This window comes from Ursus arctos, unplaced genomic scaffold (genome assembly GCF_023065955.2).
Source record: "Ursus arctos isolate Adak ecotype North America unplaced genomic scaffold, UrsArc2.0 scaffold_15, whole genome shotgun sequence".
NCBI lineage: Eukaryota > Metazoa > Chordata > Mammalia > Carnivora > Ursidae > Ursus > Ursus arctos.
Window position 1 is genome coordinate 38277645 of NW_026622819.1, and position 23175 is coordinate 38300819.

The 23175-nt window shown below is 41.3% G+C and overlaps 1 protein-coding gene across 2 annotated transcripts in view; it reads right to left on the reverse strand.

Moving 5' to 3' along the window:
* The window catches only part of ARL15 (ADP ribosylation factor like GTPase 15), a 411841-nt gene that overhangs the window by 261582 nt on the left and 127084 nt on the right, over positions 1 to 23175 (reverse strand). For both annotated transcript variants that reach the window (XM_026510687.4, XM_057312235.1), the window contains exon 2: positions 13033 to 13177. In XM_026510687.4, the coding sequence (XP_026366472.1) occupies positions 13033 to 13177 (145 nt within the window). The remainder of the gene's footprint in view (positions 1 to 13032; positions 13178 to 23175) is intronic.

Here is a 23175-nt window from a genome sequence, read left to right on the forward strand (position 1 = left end):
GAGGACTTTTATAGACTAAACATCTGCCATCTTCCATAGCACTTCCTTTCCCTCTCCTAATTCCATTCAACAAAGCCTGTCAATTCCATCTACGAAATAGTTCTCTAATAGGTCCACTTCTCTCCATAACTCTGACCGAGCCACCACTACCACTTGGACAACTTCAAGAGCCTCCTAACTCAACTCTTTGCATCTGGTGTTGGCCTGCTCCATCACCTCCACACATCAGCAGAAGTGATCGTCTTGAAGTCACATCTGATCACATCACTCCCCTGGCTAAAACCTTCGGGTAGCTTCTCACTACTCAGGATATAGTTCAAAACACCTAACGAGGCTCGACCTGGTCTGGTGTTTCTTCCCTTTTCCAGGCTTATTTTGTATCATTTCCCCCTCATTTTCGTCTTTGGTTCCTAAAACAAGCTATGTCCTTCCCAACTTAGGGCATCTGCACATCCTGCTCCGTTGGTGCCCTTTGCCCCTCTGGCCAATTCTTCATCCTTCAGGTGCAGTTTTAACTTCACTTCATCAGGCAAACTTTCCATGGCTTTCTTGAAATAGGCTGATTTTGGAAGATCCATGTTCTTCCAGTACTCAGTACTTCTATGTAATTTTCAGTGATAGTTACATATCAGTTTCTTGCTTTTATGTCTGTTCCCCAGTTAGACTGCAAGAATCCCCACCAGAGAAAGGGTGTGCGGTGTACCCTGTATGCCAGTGAGAGGCACATAATACAATCTCATTATTTCTTTAAAGATCTATGCTAAGGGTTTATATTTATTTCTCGATTTAACTGTTCCAACAATCCTAACATGAGTACTACCATCGAAGAGGAAAGTGAATCAGAAGGCCTAGGTGCCCTGCCAAGAGTACTAAGTACTATCTTCAAAACTTCACCCCAGGCCTTGTCACCAAAGCTCTACACCTCCTCTGGGTACCAACGACCAGATCGATTCACAGGATTCTGGCCAATGTTGAACTAAATACTGGTGAACCTGCTTGTCAAAATACATGCACACCTAATAAACCCACTATTCTGCCTCTCTATAAACAATGTAATACGAAGAACCAAAGTAAGTGTTCTCTGGGCCACACTACAATGCCTTATTAGTGGAATAAAAATAGCAGGAGTTCAGACACTGCTTTTTTATCAGCATTATTGACAAAACCAGGAATTTAGGGGAAAGAAAATGTCCAACTCAGCCCTGACTCTAGGCTTGATCACTCTTCCCTGTCCACAAAATAGGCATCTTCTGACACTCTCCACAGGTAGTCAGTGTGCTGATGTCCTAGAAGTCCTAGCCACAGCTCTTAGACTCACCAGTCACATTTTTTCTTGACCTTGAATCCCTCATCTGCAAAATGAGTGGACTAGATAAGCTTCTTGAGACTTCTTCTAGCATTAGGATTCCATTATTTATATTAAACAAGAAAGAGGAAATGACAGTAACAACGGAGTCAATCATCAATGGCCTCTAGTATTTGGCTGAAGGCCTCGTGGGCAGGTCTCCCCAGATCCCACTCAAACAAGTTGATGGCTGAAGCCTACGTTACGCAGTCATTTTTTCCTGGCCTCTCTAAGCTACATTAGTAAGACTGAAACCTCCCCTAAGATTTAACCCCACAAATTTTAATAAATATATGACTTAGTAACTCTTTGGGGAAATAATTGTTTGCATAGACTTTCAGTATTTGTCTTTTAGTCCTTAAGTTCAGCAAAACCTGTGATACGAGGGAGATGGATGTGACATTTTTTATGCAGGGAAAGCATTCCTGGAATTGTAACAAAATTAGTTTGGGGAGTGAGGCCAGTCTATTTTTACTCATTGTGTGGAACACATGAGTATCTTATTTGGATTTACAGACCAACTACCCCCCACCCTCCTAACACACAAGTCTGCACACTTGCACATGGATACTCTGTGTGTACTTCTGAAATCCCTGGATAACTTTAACAACCGCTGAAGGCAAAGGCACTCCACAGATCTGGTGGCCTTGACTTCAACCCAGGGCATGATTTACGTCATGGCAATTTTGTGACATTTGGACAATTCTTCCATTCTAGTGAGATTCTTCTACATATGATTTCAGTATCCTAAAAACAAATTTAATCCACCGGCATTTATTAAACAGTCCTTTAGCAGACAACAAAATTGGACTTTATAACTTGTTTCTCTTGTTGACTTAACATGTATACAGCAAATACTCAAGTTTCTAAAATACTTCATTCAATTTTTCATGGACATTTTCTACATTTCTTTCAAATTATCACAATCTTTTTCTATTTTAACTGAATGGCATACCTCTCGACTGTTTTCCAAGTGTAGTAATAAGTATCCTTAGAGGGGATCTTCAATCTTTTTCAATTCCAGGTGCTCAGCTTTCTCCAGGTTACATCACTATATTATCCCAGGCCTCTAAACGCCACTCCTCTAGTCTCTGTGTAATCTACAGGTTAACAACCCTTTTATCAACAAATTCCTCGTGCATCTCCAGTCAAGGAATTCGCTTGGGACAGAGATCACTTTTGTTTCTCGACCAAGGTGCAAGCTTTCCAATTGCTTTCTGGACGGTTTCCCGGCCCTTTAAGTTTCACAATTTAAGTGTCTTCTAAAAATTATGTCAAAGGTAAAAGATTGCTGAAGTTAACCATCCAATGAAGTCTGGACTCCCTTTGCTTCTAAAGAAAAGGCAGACATTCTTGTCTTGCTAAAATTGGATGGACATACCTTTCTTGTGATGCTTTTATTTTAAGAAACAAATTCTCAAAGGTAGATTCTCTTTTCCATCGTTCCCAACTCTTCCAACAAATATTTTACTTTTAATTGGCTTACTATCAAACATTATAAAGAAATAATTTAAAAGAACAAAATTTCACATATAACTCAACATGTTCTTTTCTCCCTTTTCATTCAAAGGCACAGTTAAATTTTAAAAACAAATGTAAATTTTCTTCAATAGAAAACTATTGCTCAAAAAAAAAAAAAAAGGATTGAAAACTAAAAAAAAAAAAAAAAAAAAAAAAAAAAGACTATTGCTCCAATCTATAATTTTTTCAGTGGAGGGTACTACAATTTAATTAATGAACTCCCTTGCTATAGGATGTTAAAAGTTTTAGTTATACAAGTGTTGCAAAGAATCACTTTGTGTGTATGATTTCTTTAAAATTACGTGCTTAAATTCTCAGTGACATAATTACTAGGTCAAAAGATGTGAATATTTTGGTAATCTTTGATTTATATGAATAATTGCTTTCCAAGAAAAGGGACAACACCAGACACAATGCCACCACTAATGCATGCAACCATGATCTGACCAAATGTTGGGTCTTATCATAAAGAAAAAAACAATATTAGTAAATTTGAGTATAAAATTAACATCTTTCTTGTTTATTCTCTAGTCAAGTTGAATTTCTGGCCAAGGGGAACCTTTCCCATTTATTTCTTTGCCATTAATTCTTTTTATGAAACATCTCTTTTAATTCATTTATCGATTGCATTCTGGGTACTATTTGTAAATATGACTGAATTCTCTAAGTGGGACAGCCATAAACTCTAATACCTGTTACAAATATTTCTCAACAGTATTGTTTTCTTCTTACATTGTCTTGTTTATAAACATTTAGAATTACTGGAAAACTTGAGTTAAGGCCCTTGGTCTCTTCCTTTGTGAGTCATCCTCCTTAGCCTCCTGCAGCTGTTCGTCCATTTTCCACGTTCAATGCTCACATGCACCAGTGGCTTTCTCACTTCATTTTTTCCTCTAGTTACCTTTTCTTGCCATTAGGCTCTGTCATTTATTTTAGGACCTTCCTTCCACCTCCTTTGTTCTTCAATTACATACGCACACACACCCACACAGCCCTGATCTAAACAAACAAAAAGAACCAGAAGTAGGTCTGAACACACCAGCCATGCTTATCTGGAACTCCAGTGGGGACTGATTTTTGTGGGTCCACTGATAGCTTATAATCAGCCTGCTTGGCTCTTCTCTGCTGCCTTCCTTTCCCCCTCCCTCCGTCATCACTGATCAGTCTCTCCGACCTCTTACCCACCTTCATCAGCTACAGTAAGCACACAAGACTCAACCGGGAACCATCTACCCCTTCCCTCCTATATCCTTTTTCAGGCTTCACATTCCCAAGCCAGCCCTTCCTTTATCATGATGGAGCCCTTTCACTGAGTCCTATGGAACCTCAGCTTCGTTAAGAAAAGTCTTGCCTAGACTCCAACATTTTCTTGCACTTTTCCATCCTCCTTACACTAGCCTACAGAACTTTTCCTTTCCCTAATAGTGCCACCCAAGACAATCGTGCGTTCCTTATAATGCTTTTGGACCACTTCACCATAGTCACCTCTTAATAATTTCCCACCTGAAGTTGTGGCATCTGCTTATATATGGACCTCTGCATTTCCATTTATCAGATTTCAGGGAGTCTGGTCATCTACCCGAATGAATTCAATACTTGGCTAATGTTTATCCACCACACTCCTTCTGCTTCTATTCTTATGGACAATATTCTCCAAATTAATGATCAAGATATCCTCCAAATTTTCAGATCTCCAAGATTACCAGCTGTAATTCACATCTGCTGTCTCTAACTCACTGATGTAAAGTTGTAGATTCCATCGAATTTTCTACTAGATGATTGTGTCATTTGCAAATGAAGATAGTTTTACTTATTCCTTTCCAATCTGGAAGTCTTTTCTTTTTCTTGCCTAATGCCGTTAGAATCTCTGCTACAATGTTGAGTTGAAGTGTTGAGAACAGACATCCGTGTCTTCTCATTCTTGATCTGAGAGGAAAGATTCTTTCATCATTAAGAATAACAATAGCTGTGCAGTTTTCACAGATGCCCTTTAACAGTTGTGAAAATTCCCTTTTGTTTGTATTCTGTAGTTTTATCAGAAATTAAGGGGTTTTTTTTGTATCTGAATCACATTTTTTAAAATTTGATATTATGAATTAAATTTTACTGATTTTTTTTTTGAGTGGGAAACCAACCCTGCATTCCTAGGATGTCACTTTGTGATATATCGGATTTGCTTAATTTATAATTATACTTTTTGCATCCATATTCATGAGAGATATTGTTATGTAGTTTTCTTGTAATTTTGTCTAGTTCTGGCATTAAACTTACTGGTCCTTCTCTCATCTATGGAACATAAGAACTAGGAAGATCGGTAGGGGAAGAAAGGGATAAAGAAAGGGGGGGTAATCAGAAGGGGGAATGAAACATGAGAGACTATGGACTCTGAGAAACAAACTGAGGGCTTCAGAGGGGAGGGGGTGGGGGAATGGGATAGACTGGTGATGGGTGGTAAGGAGGGCACGTATTGCATGGTGCACTGGGTGTTATACGCAACTAATGAATCATCGAGCCTTACATCGGAAACTGGGGATGTACTGTATGGTGACTAACATAATATAATAAAAAATATTATAATAAAAAAAATAAAACATTCAAAGAGCGGGAAAAAAAGAACTTACTGGTCTTACACAAATTGGGATGTTTTCCCACCTCTTCAATTTTCTGGAAGGTATTATGTGGTATTGGCATTATTTTTTCATTAAAATTTGATAGAATTTACCAGTGCAGCTGACTAGATTTCAAGTGTTCTTTTTTTTTTTTTTAACTATGATTTCATTTCCATTAAATACAGATCTGAGGTTTCTATTTCTTCGTAAGTGAGCTTTGATGGTTTGTCTTTCAAGGAAGTTTTCCGTTTAAGTTGTCAAATTTATTGGCATAAAGCTGTTTATAATATTCTATTATCCTTTTAATATTTATAAAATCTACATTTATGCAACTCCTCTTCATTCCTGATATTAGTGTCTCAATATTTTTTCCTGATCTATTTGGGTAGAGTTGCAAATTTCACTCAATCTTCTCAAAGAACCAGGCTTTGGTTTCAATTATTTTCTCTGTTCTTCTGTTTCATTGAGTTCCACTTTGGTCTTTAGTATTTCTTTTCTTCTGCTTTACTTTGTTTTTAATACATTCTTCTCTTATAGTTCATTAAGGTAGTAACTGAGGTCACTGATTTGAGGCTCTTCTGTTCTAACATAGAAGTTTAGTGCTGTAAGTTTCCTCTAAAGTCCTGCTTCAGAAGCATTCCACAGGGGCGCCTGGGTGGCACAGCGGTTAAGCGTCTGCCTTCGGCTCAGGGCGTGATCCCGGCGTTCTGGGATCGAGCCCCACATCAGGCTCTTCCGCTATGAGCCTCCTTCTTCCTCTCCCACTCCCCCTGCTTGTGTTCCCTCTCTCGCTGGCTGTCTCTATCTCTGTTGAATAAATTAAAAAAAAAAAAAAAAGCATTCCACAAATTCTGACGTGTTGTACGTTCATTCAGTGCAAAATGTTTTATAATTTCCTTTTGGGTTCTTCTTTGATCCATGGGTTATTTAGAATTAATTTGGTATCCAAATATTTGGGGATTTCCTCAGAAATCTTGTTACTGATTTCTAATTCAATTCCACTGTGATTTGAGAACATATTTAATATGACTTGACCCCCTTTAAATTTATTGAGACTTGTATATCCTCGAATATGGTCTAATTTGATTAATTTTTCATATGCACTTGGGAAAAATGTCTTCCACTGTCAGAGTGTTCTATAAATGTTAATCAAGTCAAGTTGGCTGATAGCACTTTTCAAGTCTACTCTATCTCGGCTAATTTTCTTCTTACATGTTCTGTCAATAATTCAGAGAGCATTAAAATCTGACATGTGGGTTTGTCTTTTTCCCTTTAAAGTTCCGTCAGTTTTTACTTTGTGTATTGTAAAGCTGTTAACAGTTTTATAAGTGTTTAGAACTCTTATGTTCTCTTGATTAGATGATTTCATTATAAAATGAACTTTATTCCCAGCGTTATTCTTTGCTCTAAAACCTACCTCTTCTGATAACATAGCCACTCCAACTTTCTTTTGACTCCTGTTAGCATGATACATCTTTTCCCAACCTATTTGTGTCATTATATTTAAGATCTGTTTCAAGTCAGCATATAGTTGTCCTAGTTTTTGTTTTTTATTTATTTTTCATTTATTTAATCTAATATCAATCTTAGTCCCTTAATTGAGTCTAGACCATTTACATTTAATTTGCTTATTGATGGTTAGGTTTGAGTGTATCACCCTAGTACTTGTTTTCTATTTATTCCATTTATTCTTGTTCCTTTTCTTTCTGCCTTTTTTGGATAATTTTTGATACTTCCACTTTATCTCATTTGTTCCCTTCTTGGCTATCGCTCTGTTATTTTAGTGGTTGCTTTAGGGTTATAGTACATCTCTTATGACAGTCTACCTTCAACTGTTATTATAACCACTTCACATATAGGAACCTTACAAGGGTATACTTCTTTTTCCAATATGGCTTCTATGCCTTTATTCTCCTGCATTATTTTATGTATGTTATAAGCCCCATATTTTTTAAACAATTATCTTATAAAGAGATTTAAGTAAGAACTAAATCTTATATAATTACCCCTGTAGTCACCATTTCTATGCTTTCCATTTCTTTGTGTAAATCCAGATTTCCATCTGGAATCATTTTTCTTCTGCCTGAAGGAATTCTTTTAACACTTCTTTTAATGCTGGAAAAAGTACAACAAAAGTATAATAAAAAGGTATAATGAAAGTCTTTAATTGTCTTTTTCAAAGATATTTTTGCTGGGTATAGGTTGATAATTTTTTTCCCTTTACTATTTTAATGATGCTGCTCCACAGTCTTGTTTGCATTGTTTCCAGTGAGAAACACTGGAATCTGATGTCACTCTTATCATGGTTCCTGTGTAACATCCATTATCTGCTTTTAAGATTTTCTTTGTTTTATCCAAAGATCTCTAGAGAAACAGACCAATAGGAGGTATATTTATACAGAGATTTATTTTAAGGAGTTGACTCAATTATGGAGGCTGGCAAAGCCTAAAATCTGCAGGGTAGGCCTGGTGGGCTGGAGAACCAGGAAATAGCTGATGCTGCAGGTCAAGTCCAAAGGCCACCTGATGCGCATTTCCTCCTTGCGGGGGTGGGGGGTGGGGGGTGGGAGTGGGTGGGGGGTGGGAGTGAGGTGGGGGTGTCATCTTTTGTTCTATTCAGGCCTTCAACTGATTGGAGGAGACCCACCCACATTAGAGAGGGCTGTCTGCTTCACTCAAGTCCACTGATTTAGATATTCTCATCTCCAAACACAAATATCCAGGATAATACCTGAGCACCTTGGCCCAGCCAAGCTGACAATATAAAATTAATCATCACACTTTATCACTGGTTTTGAGAAACTTTATGTCTTTGTTGTAGTTTGTTTTTATCTCACTCTTGAGGTTGAATGAACTTCTTGGATTTGTTAATTTTAAATACATTTCAGACCTTATTTCTTCAAATATTTTTTCTGTCCCTCTCTCCATCCTTTACCCTCACAGACTCCAATGACCCATGCTTGGGGACTTGAAATTGTCTCACAATTCATGTTGCTTTTTGCACTTTCCATTTTCTTCTCCCTCTCTCAACACTTTGGATAGTCTCTAATACTAATGGCCTTCGAGGTTATTACTCTTTACTTCTGCAATGTGTAGTCTGCTGTGAATCCTATTTGGTGCATATTTCCGTCTCAGATACTGTAGTTTTCACCACCAGAAATTTTATATGGGTCTTTTAAAAATCTTCCGTGACTCTACTTAACTGTATGAACAGACGGAATTCAGTTATAGTAACAGTTTTAAGTCTTTCTTTGCTAATCCCTTTGTGTCAGCTCTGAGTCAGATTCAATTGATTTTTCTTTCCATTACATTTATGTTTTCCTGCCTTTTTCATGGCTGGTAATATTTTAATGCCCAACATTGTGAATTTTGCCCTAAGTGCTGGGTAATTCTGTTTTCCGTAAGTCTCCTACAGCTTTGTTCTAGGATGCATTAAAGTTAGTAGGAAACTGTCTGAACTTTCGGTTTTGTTAATATGATTTCCTAGGTGAATCTAGAGCAGTGCTCAGTTTTGGGCTGATTCCTAAGGCAAGACCCTCCTGAGTACTCTGCCCAGTACCTTGTGAATTATGACTTTTCCAATCTAGCTAGTGGGAACAGCCGGAACTTTTAGTCTTGTGTGAACATGGCTAACCACTAAGTATCTTGGATACTCAAGGGAGACCCTCTGTAGATCTCAGGGTTCTCTCTCTGTACAACTCTTTCTTCTCCGTTACTGTGTCCCATGAACCCTAGCTTCCTCGGTCTCTCCAACTCTTTCTCCATCTCAATGTAGGGAGTCCACTGAACTCCACCTCAGTTCCCCCTGGAAGTGTGCCATAGCTGAGGAACTCTCTCAAGGAAGTAAGCTGGGGCAAATGCAGGGCTTAGCTCATTTGTTTCTCATCTCTCAGGGATGCCTATGCTTTGTTGCTTCATATTCATGTTCTTGAAATCAGTTTCATATTTTCTCTGTCCCTCAACACCCCCCCCAGTTATTTCAAGTGAGAGGGTAAACCCATTCCAATTATTCTGTCTTGACAGAATCAAAAATCCTCACCCATTCTTGCTATCGCTGCCTCTGCTGAGCATCTTCACCTTTCCTTCTCTCCGACCACCACCCTAATATCTCCGTCCACCAGCACGCCCACACAGCACCTAGTAAAACCAATTTCCCGGACACTGCTTCCTCTGTTGGTGTCTACCTTCTTCAAAGAGTAGTCCATGGGCAGTCTTAGCTAAGGGGCCAAGGAGTGAAAAGGACAGTCTATATACATTGTTATTTCCTCTGCTTGCTCCCCAATCCCTCATTGCTCAGGCTGGTTTTGACTCATACTCTGCACAGAAACCATTCACTAATTATCATAATGTCACCACACCCAGTAGCCCTTTCTCAGACTTAAGAGTGATGATTATTTAACTCTAGTTCTTTTGGTCTCTTATTCATATACGACTACATGATATCATATACAACAGCCTAGCTTAGATTCCCTGTCTAATGCAGATGCTAGAATGTAAGCTCCAATGTTTGTCTGTTAATGCATACTCAGTGCCTAAATCAGTGGCAGTCATGTAATAGGTATTAAACAAACATGGGAAGAAGGAATGAACATAGTTGGTGTGTAGCACCCTTCTTCCTTCTACCACCCATCATTCCTCGACAATCTCCAAACCCACAAGTCAGTTGTCTCTCAAATCCAGATCCAAACTTTCTCTAGTCAGCTTGTCTTTTGGCATTTGGACCATTGTTGCAAGTACTGCCAATACCTCAAAAGGAGCATGTCCAAAGCCAAATTCATCTTTTATCTTAAAACTGCCTGTCACGGGGGCGCCTAGGTGGCACAGCGGTTAAGTGTCTGCCTTCGGCTCAGGGCGTGATCCCGGCGTTATGGGATCGAGCCCCCAACAGGCTCCTCCGCTGGGAGCCTGCTTCTTCCTCTCCCACTAACCCTGCTTGTGTTCCCTCTCTCGCTGGCTGTCTCTATCTCTGTTGAATAAAAAAATAAAATCTTAAAAAAAAAAATTGCCTGTCACGTTCTCCCTACTTTTTACAATTCACTCAATCACTAGGCTAGAACCTAAGGCACATTTCATTTTTATCTCTTTCATTCCTCTGTATTACGCAATGTGACTGCCACTCTTACAGGATCAATATACCTGCCTCTAACTCTCCAGCCCCCAAATCACAGTCCCTATGAGATCCACTCTCCATGGTACAGATCTCTCTCAGAAACTCCTTCAGTGTCAGGTCACAACACACCCTAACCTCCATGCCCTTGGCCTCAACCCAGTAAGATCTCTAATCTCTGAATGCTTCTTCCTATCCTTCCTCTCCTCACTCCACTCCTCTCTGCTCAGGTACTAGTCAGCACCAGGCCCTTCTCAAAATATAACATCCTCTATGCCTTCTTTGACTCCTCATATTAGAAATGACCCCTTTTAGCTTTCTCATTTTTATCATCAAGTATAGCACATATCACGCTGTCTTAGCACCTGGCATGTATTAATATTAAACATGCAACAAGCATCAACTGTTTGTCATTAGAAATCTTATCTTCCTAACCCGGGTGTAAACTTCTTGCCGTGCTGTGCCTGGTTCAGAATAATGACAACTCATAGAAGCTTGATACCCAAAATGTTAGGCAACTTAATACCTAATGGATCAGAAAAATCCACTAGCACACAATGTCATTATTGGTTCCAGTAAAAGGAACATGTTAAAAATTTAATAAAGATATAAAACTTATAATTTACAAATAATTATAGTATTATTTACAGATTATTTACATTTCAATTCAAATCTGCTTTTCTAGCTACAGTGCTTCTGATTTATACCTCTGCTAAGTGAAGAACAGTACGTTTGTATTACTTTTACACATTTTAGGAAAGGGTATTTTGCTTGGAAAGAATTACTAAGTTAATAAGGTTTGTATAATTTCATAACCCATTTCTCCAAAAGATATCCACAATTTTACCAACAATCAGCAAATACTACTCTCATCGCAAATCCTAAGCCTTAGGTACTGCTAAACTTCATTTGAAGACTTGAACTGGCCTCCTACCTTGATCACTACTTGATCACTAGCTGTGTAACAACAGTACATCACCACACCTTTGAGCCTCAGATGTCCTCAAGTCAGAATCCGGGAGAAAAAAAAAAATCTTACCTGCCATGTAAGGCCATTATAAGGCTCACAGAGGTATGATACTTTATGCAAAAACAATTCAAGTTACTATTGCCTCCTGTTCACTCAAAAAACATCTGGAGCTATGACCAAACCTTATGCTAGGTTCTGGGTGTATAAAGCCAAATGAAATGTGCTATCTCTGCCCTTAGGACCTTACACCCCAGGCTGGGGGACAGAAATGCAGACAGCAATGCTGTAGGCACTAAATGATAGCAATATGGACCATGTACAGTGGGGGAGAAGGGAGTGCTCGGTTCTGTCTTGGGGAAAAGGAAAATAGTCAGAACTGGCTTCATATGAAAGGCCAGTCTTGAGCTCTGCTCACCCTCTGTCATCTCACCAATTACCATGAACACCTTACTCTTTTCTTCATCCTTTATTTATTTTAACTTATTTTTAAAAATATACTTATTGGGGGGGGGTTGTGTAGAGGCAGAGGGAGAGAGAGAATCCCAAGCAGACTCCCACTGAGTGGGGAGCCTGTTCCCAGGACTCTGGGATCATGACCTAAGCCAAAATCAAGAGTCGGCCACTTAACCGACTGATCCACCAGGCGCCCCACTTTTCTTCATCCTTTAATGACGCTATGTCTCTATTGCTTTACAAGTCCACAGTTTCTCATCTACAATTCTAAAATCTGCAAAGTTCTAAAACCCCAACTTACTTGATGGCAAATCCTGATCCTAACTGAGGTAAGGCTCTTCCTGGTCATCTTTGGCTTCGTTCTTGCTCACCTTCCAAACCCAGTCAGCCACTAACTGCGCTCTCACTCCCTCTTCCCTGTGGTGAGGGCCAGTCTTACTCATCGTGGGATGTTTGGTGGCATCCCTGGCATCCACTCAAGAAACGCCAGTAGCCCCCTCCCCTAGTTGTGACAACCCAAAGTCTCTCCTGATTGAGAAGCACTGCCTAGACTGACTTCTTGGCCACGCCTAGAGACAACATAACCTGATCAATGGTTCCTGCACTGACTCTCCTCCAGACAGGAACTCTGAGGAAAGAAGATTCAGGCCATCAGCTGAACTGTTTAGGAAGCGTATGACCAACACAAGTAGGCCAGGGTGACTCCTCAAGGGAGACTAGCACTCAGTGAGCCTGAGATGGAGCCGTTTTATAACAGAACTAGAATTCCAGGTTTCAGCATTAGTTTGTACTAATATTCTCTGAGCCTGACTTGTCCAGTGGCACTGAAATAACTAGAGAGATAGAGGGTAAAGAAATTTAAGGACACTACCCCCCACACTCTAGTTTGAAAAACAGAACACCCCAAAATAAACCGACTGAAGCATTTAACCAAAATAGAAGGGAGGGGTCCCACAAATAGCATAAGAAACCAGAACATCTGAGGGGGGAGAAAGAGAAAGGGGTAGAACCCTGGCACAGTACCCACCTGTGGTCGACACGACGTTCTCGGGACTTTCACTGCAGAGCTTCGACAACAGACTGGTCTTGCCAGAGCCTGTGAGGCCTATGCAAACCAGGTCATATTCAGGGCGTGCGGGCGGTGGTCCCTTGCAGCAGAGTGCTCTAAAACACTGCCAAGAGAGGGGGGAAATGGGGCTCTTTTAAGTAAGACTAGACACAAAGCTTAGTAACATTTACAATGACTAAGTATGAAGAAGTAATTAAATAACCTATTCATCATAAGGAAGAAAGGTAACTTCAGGGTGGAGAAACCCAGAAGACACCACCTTAACAAAGTGATCAAAGTTAACATCCCCAGAAACAAGACCTCACGGCTCCCCTCCTGCTGTGACAGGCACCCTGTGAGGGGCACGACATCCTCGCTCAGCCTTCCTGCCAAAAATGCACAGCCTGGATCTAAGCACGAGACAATTTCAGACAAAACCACTCCGTGGAGCATTCCACGGAGTTGACAGTTGGCCCATTCTCCAAAATCTCAATGTCTTAAAAGGCAAAGAAATGCTGAGGAACTGTTCTAGGTTGGAGAAGACTGGAAACAGGATAATCAAATGCAATGCCTTCTGAATTGGATCCATGGAACAGGCAGAGGAAAATGGCAGAAGTGACATTTGGACAGCAGGCGAGGGCTGACTAGAGACCTCACAATAGATAACAGTGTTGCATGAGGTAACGATTCCTAAATTTAATCACTGTACTATGCTTAATAAAAGGAAAATCCTTGTTCTGAGGAAACACATACTAGTCAAGTATTTAGAGATGAAGGGTCTTGACGTCCATAATTAATAGGTTAAGAAAATTTCTAAATCTGTGTCCATCATCAGCTCTGTATGGTGAGAAGTGTGATAAGGCCAACACGGTAAAATGTTAATGATCGGTGAAGCGGAGAGACATAGGAAAATTCTTTGTATTCGTCTTCCAATTCTGGTATTCCTTGAAAATAAAAAGCTTTTACAAATCATTCAACAGAGTCCCTGTATGTATCCCTGCCATTTTGACCTGTGCCAAATTCTGTTTCAGGTCAACTGACCTCAGGCTACCATGAACTGTCGCGCAGTTTGGGCACGGCAAGAAACTGTTTGCTCTGCAAGAGTTAAAGGCAGGGAGATTTAGGAAACTGGAAATTAGGTAGTTTATGATCTTTCTACTTACTTGACATTCATTTATTGGGGGCCAATTATGTGCTGACTTGCAGAGCCTGAAACATTTAGGTCCTCGATAATTCAGGAGAGAAAAAGCGGGAGAGGGAGGGAAACCTCCTGACTCTAGGTCATCTGGAGATCATGAGAGAAGAGACCTATAAAAACTCTGTGCTAATTCTCATTCGGATAAGATCTGAGGCCTAATTGGCTTTCACAAGTCAAGCTTGACTAGTTTTCTCTCATACTTCTACCTAGTCAGTCAACAAGTCCAGTCTGTACCTCCTCTGAAACAGCTCTAGAACTTGTCCACTTCTCTCTAGTTCAAGCCACCATCACCTGGACAACACCAACATTTTCCCACTGGTCCCAGTATATTTACTCTTGACCTCTCTGTTCATGGCAGCCACCATGATTGTTTATAAAAACACAATCTGATCTTCTCTGCTTAACCCCCTCAATGACTTCCCACTGTTCTAGGGTCCAAACCCTTATGATCTACAAGGTCTTCCATAATCTGCTCCACCAACCGCCCCGCCCTGCCACTTCTCCCATCCCTCTCCACTCACTCCTGCCTCTCCTCTGCCCCCAGCCACGTGGACCCTCTTGCACCTCTGGGCACTCCCAAATGCCATTCCCTCTTCCCCTAGCTCTTGGCTCAGTGAACTTGTCAGCTTTCAGGTCTCAGCTTCAGCACCTTCTCCAGGGGCACCTGATCTGATCCTTGGAGAATGTTAGCAATTTGTGTCAAGCTCTCACGGCACGGCACGCTTGTCAAGTCATCACACCGACCGTTACGGTTTCCTATTCACCACTAAACCACCTCTTTCCATCTTCATCCCAGTGTACCCAGGGCTTAGCAGAAGACACAGCACAGACTCTATCTTCAATGAATAAATACTGAATGAAGAACTCACGACATTGACATTTCACCTAAGAAAAAAGAAAATGTAAAAACTACTAGGAAGCTTCATCTATTCTCTCGTGGACCCTTCATATTTCAAGAAAATAGCAGCAAAATAAGAGTAACCTTTGACCCTTTCACTTCAAGTCTAGTTTTCAAGAGTAATTTTGCTGAACAGGGTCTACTTTCCCGGTATAATAGAGCTTTTTTTGCCCTCAGTTCACTTCTCAGCTTTTAAGAGGTTCTGCCTACTTCTGTAAACATTTCTATGATCATCTAATCCATATTCTTCACAAATTTACTAAACTCTAATCCTATTTCCGCTCCGTCTTTTCAAGCCTGAGGAGCCCTAATTATTTCAGTCTGCGTACATACAGCAACCTCTCCTACTCCCTCACACTAGTTGCTGTTCTTTGCCATTGAGTTCCGTTATGCCTTCTCTTACAAGATTAATGACCACAACTATAAAGAGCACCCTAGATGCCAATACATCACATCCTGGATTCGCAGGAAGGTTGGCTGATAGCGTGATTCTTGCAAACTTCATCCCTGAGTCTCTTGGACTCATGGTGAGTTTTTCGAAGAAGCAGATGCATATATGCAAATGCACGTACACGCATACATACCTGTGTTCCCTCAAAGAGGACCACTGGCTAGCAGCTATTCACTTGGGAGAGTTCTGCCATGTTCAACTACGTCAGGCAACACCACTAATCACACTGTGGTTTCTCTCATTGGGCTACTTTGATCTTCACTGGGGAAAGAAGGGAAAGACCCTATTCCTGGCTCCCCACTGCCCCTTTCTTGTTCAGCTCTTCTCCCTCAGACTATCTCCTGGAGGGACACTGGCCCAAACTCTCCTGGCCTGAACAACCAAATCTTAAATACAAAATAAAATTGCAGGTGATTGCTATATTGGCCTGTTTAAGTTATTCATATACCAATATTACTCAACATACTTTGAAGTTTCAAAATTTCACCTTCATGCTCTTCTTAAAATCCAGAACGTAAAAATGTTTGCAGCCAAACTCATTAATATCTAGATCACCTGTTAATTTTCTCTAGGTCACTAAGACACTTTGGGCATGAATAGCAATTTAGCAGTGACACCACAATCCATACGTATGTTTCATCGCCTCTCTCTAAATTCTTCACAGTGATGTTTAAGACACCTAACGTGGTATCTCTCCTCTCCCCGCCACCGATCTCTTTCCTGAATTCCAGGCTCTGTATTTTCAACTGTTCTGGAAGAACCCAAACTTAATCTGAATAAAACAAAAGCCTTCCCCCACCCTACCCCCCACAAACACAGTCTATGGAAATCAGGTATTTTGGAACATAAAAGGCATAAAGGTTAGATTGACAATCATTACAAGACAGAATCTTTGAAATAAATCACAGAACCTTTGAATATTTATTTGAAATAAATAAATCCTATGCTTGGCAGGAATAGTGTCAGATTTTGAGCCAACAAAATACGGCTTTTAAAAATATGCTATTTCAAACGGGAAAAGAATGTTCATGTTTTTTTGAGTCAGTTCCTAAAAACTGTACAGTCTTCACTTGTTTTTCATTTTAAAACTTAATGAAGCTTTGGATCTCATAGTCAATTTACTGAAAATTACTCATTTTGGCCTCTAGACTATACTGTACCAAAGTTCATTGTGTCTGTCTCCTAAAGCAGCTCTCGCATTGTTAAGAGTAAGCCCCTTTCACTGTGGTACAATGCTAAACACAATGGCGTCGGCAGTCCTGACAGCAAGCGGCAAACTCAGGCTTCATTCCCAGGCCAGACACTAAGGCATTGTGTGACTGTTCAGGCTCCATAAACCTATCCATGCTTCAGTTTCCCCATGATTAACCAGTAACGTTTTAACACTATCTGCCACTTCCTTTCTTCGGGAGGATGTTACGAGGCATCAGTTCAATGCATTTTGCTACAAGAAAGGCACCATACAAATAAATAACTGTTCATCAGGATGCTTATTATCCTAATGTATCCTAGGTGATCGTTTCCTTGGGCAAGGGTCTGGCAGCCCACATGCCGGTACTTCCCCTCGCCAGCCCACAGCACCTTCCACAGGCTCCATCCCCTTCCACTCTAACCCAAGACACTAACACACAACCCTTTGCCCTTACTTGCAGCAGGGAATAGAGAACAGGGTGAGTCTGCATTGTAACTATGGGGCGGGGGGAGGGGGGTGCGCGCGTGTGCAACCAAGGTCATGGTCTCTTGTCTAGACTGCTTCAGTTCACAGGTCTTTTCACATAGGGTCTGTTATGACTTGTTCCTTTTCAAAAGGACCCAGTGTATCTGGGATGCCGGATATTTCCCCTTAGCAAGTGCCTATAAGCTTCTACTGACATTGTATGTGAGGAAACCATGGTGCACCAAGGTCTTGAGAGAGGGCAGACACCAAATCACCAGAAATCTGTGTTGCAGACTTTGGACAAATCATATAACCTGTAGCTGAAAGGTGGACTAATTAAAAAGATAAACAAAAGCTTTAGCAATATTTGCTTAAAAGAGAATGGTTGTGTGTACTTGGGGGGGGGGGGTGCCAAAGATTAAATTGTGAAGGTCAAATGAGAACTTGCGTTTCAGATGGGTGGCCTAGCATCGAGGCAGCAAGATGATCTTAAAATGTCCCCATTTCCATCGGGGACAGTGGCAGACATCTTGGTAGGTCCAGTCAAGCACTATACACAATAGGTACACGGTGAATAACTGCTCCATGAACTGGCACTATAAATTATAGCACTAATTCAGCACTTAACCGTAGATCTCATTTCCCTCTACATCACCCCCTCAATGACCCCGGTTACCCTCCCCATCACTCACTAATCCCTCCAGCAGTCTGGGCACTTCATGCTTAGACTGTGCGCCTGCGGGAGGGAAGGCTCTTCCTACTCTTCTCTTTTTGGCAAATTCCTACTCAAAGTTCTGCTCAGATGGCACCTCCTCTGAGAAGTCTTCTCTGGTTCCTACAGAGAATCAATTCCTTCTTTCACTTCTGGGTCGGTTATACACACTTCTAGCCACACGTGTTTTGTTTTGTTTCATCTCCTAATTGTAAGAATTAGTAGATGATAGAATTATACACATTGACCCAAAGACCTATTATTCCTCCTTGATTCATAAAGTCTAATTTCACAGTTACCAAGGGTGGCCACGCACCAAAGCAGAGGAGCAGAGCTGTCCTACAACTTCTCAGTTCTGGACTGAGTCTTACTCACAATCTTCCCCCTCTGGCACCAGCCCCCGCATTGCCAGGATTTCCTACCATTCCGTGTCCCTGAATCCCTAGCCTTTGGGAACATGGCATTTGTTTCAATCGATGCTCTGTTTCTCATCATGAATACATGATTTTATTCTGAGTATGATTTCAATTTGATTGAAGCTCTGTATAGTTGCTGGAAAATGTTCTTCAGTCAGCTTTGGGACTTCCCCAGGGCCATGCAGTCACTACCCCAACCCCACACTATCTCCTCCATATTTAAATACGGGTCTCACCAACTAAAAACCACAGATTTCTGATAGCAAATAACCAAGCCTTTCGGTGGAGTCCTAGGGTGGGTCCTGGCACTGCACTCCATAGTACTTGTAAGACGCACGCAACACCAATTAGTTGGTATCTAAAACCAAGAGAGAATTCACCCATAACCTGAAATGGATTTATTTCTTAGACTGGTTTTAAAACCAAAAAGAGGGGCGCCTGGGTGGCACAGCGGTTAAGCATCTGCCTTCGGCTCAGGACGTGATCCCGGCGTTCTGGGATCGAGCCCCACATCAGGCTCCTCCGCTATGAGCCTGCTTCTTCCTCTCCCACTCCCCCTGCTTGTGTTCCCTCTCTCACTGGCTGTCTCTATCTCTGTCGAATAAATAAATAAAATCTTTAAAAAAAAAGGGGGGGGGGAAATAAAACCAAAAAGAGGCGCCTGTACATTCTGACCCTCACTCTCACAATGAAAGCAGCTTTTAAAAGGAAATCAATTTCTAGAAGTGTTTTCTAACACTAACCATGTCCAATTAATAAAATACTTAGTATTTAAATATCTAAAATTGTAAGATTTAAAATATTTTCTAAGACTGTAATGGTCAAATGTGGGTCTGTCTTTGGAAACCACAACCAAAATGTGTCATAAGGTTTATAAAACTACTTAAACTTCTGGAAAAAAAAACACGAGGAAGAATGGGTGCTCCCAGAACTTAAAAACAAAGCCAAATGTCGCTAATACTATTTAGCACCTGATAAAAGTGACATATGTACTAATTCACTTACTCCCTGAACAACCCATTGAGAAAGGCACTACATGCTTCCCATTTTCAGATAAGGAAACTGAGGCCCAAAGGTGGTAAATGACTGGCCTCAGTGGAGCCAGGACTGGAAGCCGCTAACGTCTGAGGGGGTGCCACGTGGAGAAGACATTAGCAGCAGCTGGTATAGAGGGAACACAGAGATATGACAATGTGACATAGCTCAGAAGTGACAGGGCTGGAGCTCCGACCAGGGCTGCTTGGCTCCAGAGCGCCTACTCGTGTCCCTCAGCCTTGGTACCACCGAAGCCAGACTCAGGGATCAGGGGAGAGCCCCAGAAGTGGGGTGTGTCCGTGGTTTCCAGGGAATGAGAGCGCTTTAAGGAAGTTTGCCTGTGTGAGAGAACAGACACCTGGCAGAGGAAGGGGACGACGCAAGTGTTGACATTGCTTCCTTCCTTGCACTGTCAAGTTTATGGCTCAAGTACCCGCATCTTCCTCCCAATAGAGCTGGAGGAACTGCTTCCTGCGGGGCTGAGTTAGGGAGCAGGGAAGGAGGCGAGGGAGCCCTGAAGAGCTGCTGGCTTCTCTGCCCTGCTGTCTGTTGCTTTCACTTAACCATTTTTTGTCCTCTGGCAAGGACAAAGCTTGTCTATTAAGACAAGCCCACGCTGGCTGAAGAGATTTCAGATTCTAAGCACGGGAGCAAGGGGGAGAAAAATCTCTAAAGAACGGTCCTCAATTTTCTCCCTTAAAATGTAGGTATATGTAAATTATCCCTCAGTAAAGTAAATACATAAGCAAATAATAAACCAAATAAACTGTATTGGGGGAGAGTATGGAGAAAATAGATGAATAAACCAGGATGCGTGGAAATACACGTGAAGGAGATAATCTATAATACACATGCCATCTCTTAGCTAATCCTTTCCTTCTACCTGCAAGAAAAATGAATTTCAAGTATGTCCCAATGTCTTGGGATAAATCAGTGGTTCTTGCAAACAAGTGAAGAGAATGGAAATTCAAGGGGCACCTATAGCAACAGAAGGAAGGAGCAGGGAGTCGGCATGGACCGGGAAGAGGCCCCTGATCTCCAGGGAGATCCCAGAAGACTCTTCCCCACATCACCAGAGCAGTCCACCTTTCAAGGTGAAAAATCCTGTGGCCCTTTAAGACCCTGGTGGGAAAAACAATAAATTGTTTTTACAGAAGATGGGTCAAAACTTTCGGCCATGTGGGCTGCTCCAAGCTCACTGAGGAAGGCTTTGGCCCGGAATTGTCCCAGGGCTGAGGCTTCTGGCCAATACATCACACTGCCTCGGGACACCAAGTCTGTCTTTCCCTTACCCTTTGTATTTCTCAATCCACATTCCTTTTTGGGGTGAAATACTCCATTATTTCTGCTTTGTTCTGGGCTGTCTCCTGTCTCTGTCCCTATTAACTCGTGGCAACAAAAGAAACAAACAGAAGCAGGGGATTTCATGCTTAGCAGCTACAGACACTGGCCTCCCGGCTTTGCAGAGGAGCAGACATCTGAGACCCTGAATGGGAGAGAGTGCTGCTGCGCTGAGCCAGCCCAGGGACCCACGTGGCTCCCAGCCCGTGCGTCAGTCAGCCCTGATGGGCGGCATTCACCAGTCCTGGTACGAGCACCTCAAGATGAACCAAAAGTAGGGTTTTAAAGTTAGGCCATGTATCTGATAATGAGATTTAAAGAGACACTAATTCAAGACACTCCTATATTTCTAGCTCTCTACAATTTCAGGACTTCTCATATTGAAAATCGGTCAAGGAGGAGAAGGTGGTCTTTTGTTTTGTTTTGTTTTTTAAAACTAAAACTCAAAAAGGTAGCTAAGTAGAAGATAAAGGTCTTATTTTTACCATGCAATTCTTCTCCTATAATGGCTAGATGGAATATCTCATTTCTAACTATCGATTTTTAAAATAACAGAATTATCCAATAAAACTAGCAGAAAATTTCCCAGGCATGACTGTGTGTAATAAGATTCAAGCTTTATATGTATATTCACACATGTACCCAAATTAGGGCTTCACCTGGGTCAGTTTCAGACCATGTATCTTTTTTTTCCCTAAAAAGCCAAGAAATACAAAATTTAGCTGAAAGTGAATAATTAATGCATTTTGTACCAAACCTCATTTTTGGTCACTATCTGAAAAGAACATTTCTAGATGGGAAGTGGGGCATAAAAATATATAAACAATATTAGTATTCCTTACCAAGGGCATTTTCCTATACTTTGTACACTTAGGAAGTCAGGGAATGAAGACATTTAAAAAGAGCTAGGCTCCCTAAGTAGACCTTCAAGTGGGTTTAAGTATCCTCTAAAAATTCCCAGAACAGATTCTAATAAAGCAAATTCTCTCTGCTCTTGGTACTTCTGAAACCGGAGCTGGGGAGCCTTGTAATACAAAAGAGCAAAACAAATCAAACCCAAGTTGGCTTTCTGGTAGCCCCTAACAGTGGAAATCCTCTTCCCAATTTGGGGAAACAACAGAGCATTCCTTCACTTAACAATCTTTAGGCTCTGCGAAGATGGACCTGAGGCCCACATACCCCATCAGTCACCAGTTCCCGCTCAACCGTCCCACTCCCTCTCTGTGATCTCCCTGCTGTTCTCAGCCCTAAAGGCTTTGTTCAAAACATCCCCACTATCTCCTAGATAACACAGTCTGTTCTCCCAACTGGTCTCCTGACCTCAGGTTTACCAGACTTCAATTCAGTCTCCAAAATGCTAACAATGACCTTTCTTAAACACATCAAGTCATTCCCAAAATCTCAAATATTTCCCGGACCACTTACAACTGTCAGGATAAAGTCCAAGCTCCTTATCTAAGCAGATAGGCTCCTTACGATCTGGACTTTGCCTTCATTTGTGGTCTCCAATGGCTGTTTGAGGGATCGCATGAGACAATGGTTGTAATGTTTGTAGAGCACCTAAACCGGGGCTCACAAAATTTAAAGTTATATTTTAAGTTTATAATGTATAGGAGATGATTTTCCACCATATTCATGACCCCCATGGCAATCCTGCATGCACTGGTCTCGTTCCAGTCTCTTTCGTGCTGCAAGTGCAAGAAGTTGGCCCTCTGCCTACAGATCGTTCTCCACTATCTCCCTCTAGCTGGCTCCTAGTCACCCCTTTGAAATTCAGCTCCATGATCTTTTTTTTTTCCACCAGAAAGACTTCTGTGCCCTCAGACTGATTTAGATGATCTTCTTTAACTCCCTTAGCACCTCTCCTATCCTACTCTCATAACACTTCTCATTCTGTGAAGTTGATTTCCGGTCCATCTTCACGCCACCGGACTTGGAGCACTTGAATGTAGGCACCACTTCTAATTCAACTTTGGACCTTGAGTGGCTGACACAGCATCTACCACGTGGTTGATAAGCTCCCCAGTGATTAAGTACAGGGCTTTATTAAGTGCATGGTCAGACAAGTCTGAAATGGAGTCCCACTGGGATCTGGAGATTATTTCACTGGTATCTGTTTCCTAATCCAGAAAGTAAGGATCATCTCACAGATTGTTGGGATTAGTCAGTCAATGAGGTACTATCTACCACATGCTCAGATAGTGCTCGATCAGTAGGTATTACCATCATGACTTACTAGATTTCTCACTTAGAGTTGTTTTCCAAAGGAGAACAGATTTTTCTGACCCATCAGGATTCTTGATAATTAAAGATAATTCAGGGTTTGGATTTATTTTATTATCCCTTTGGTCAAAGTTCTGATAGGACATACCAAATGCCAGTGGTGTCTGAGGACATGCAGACAGTCCTCTGGT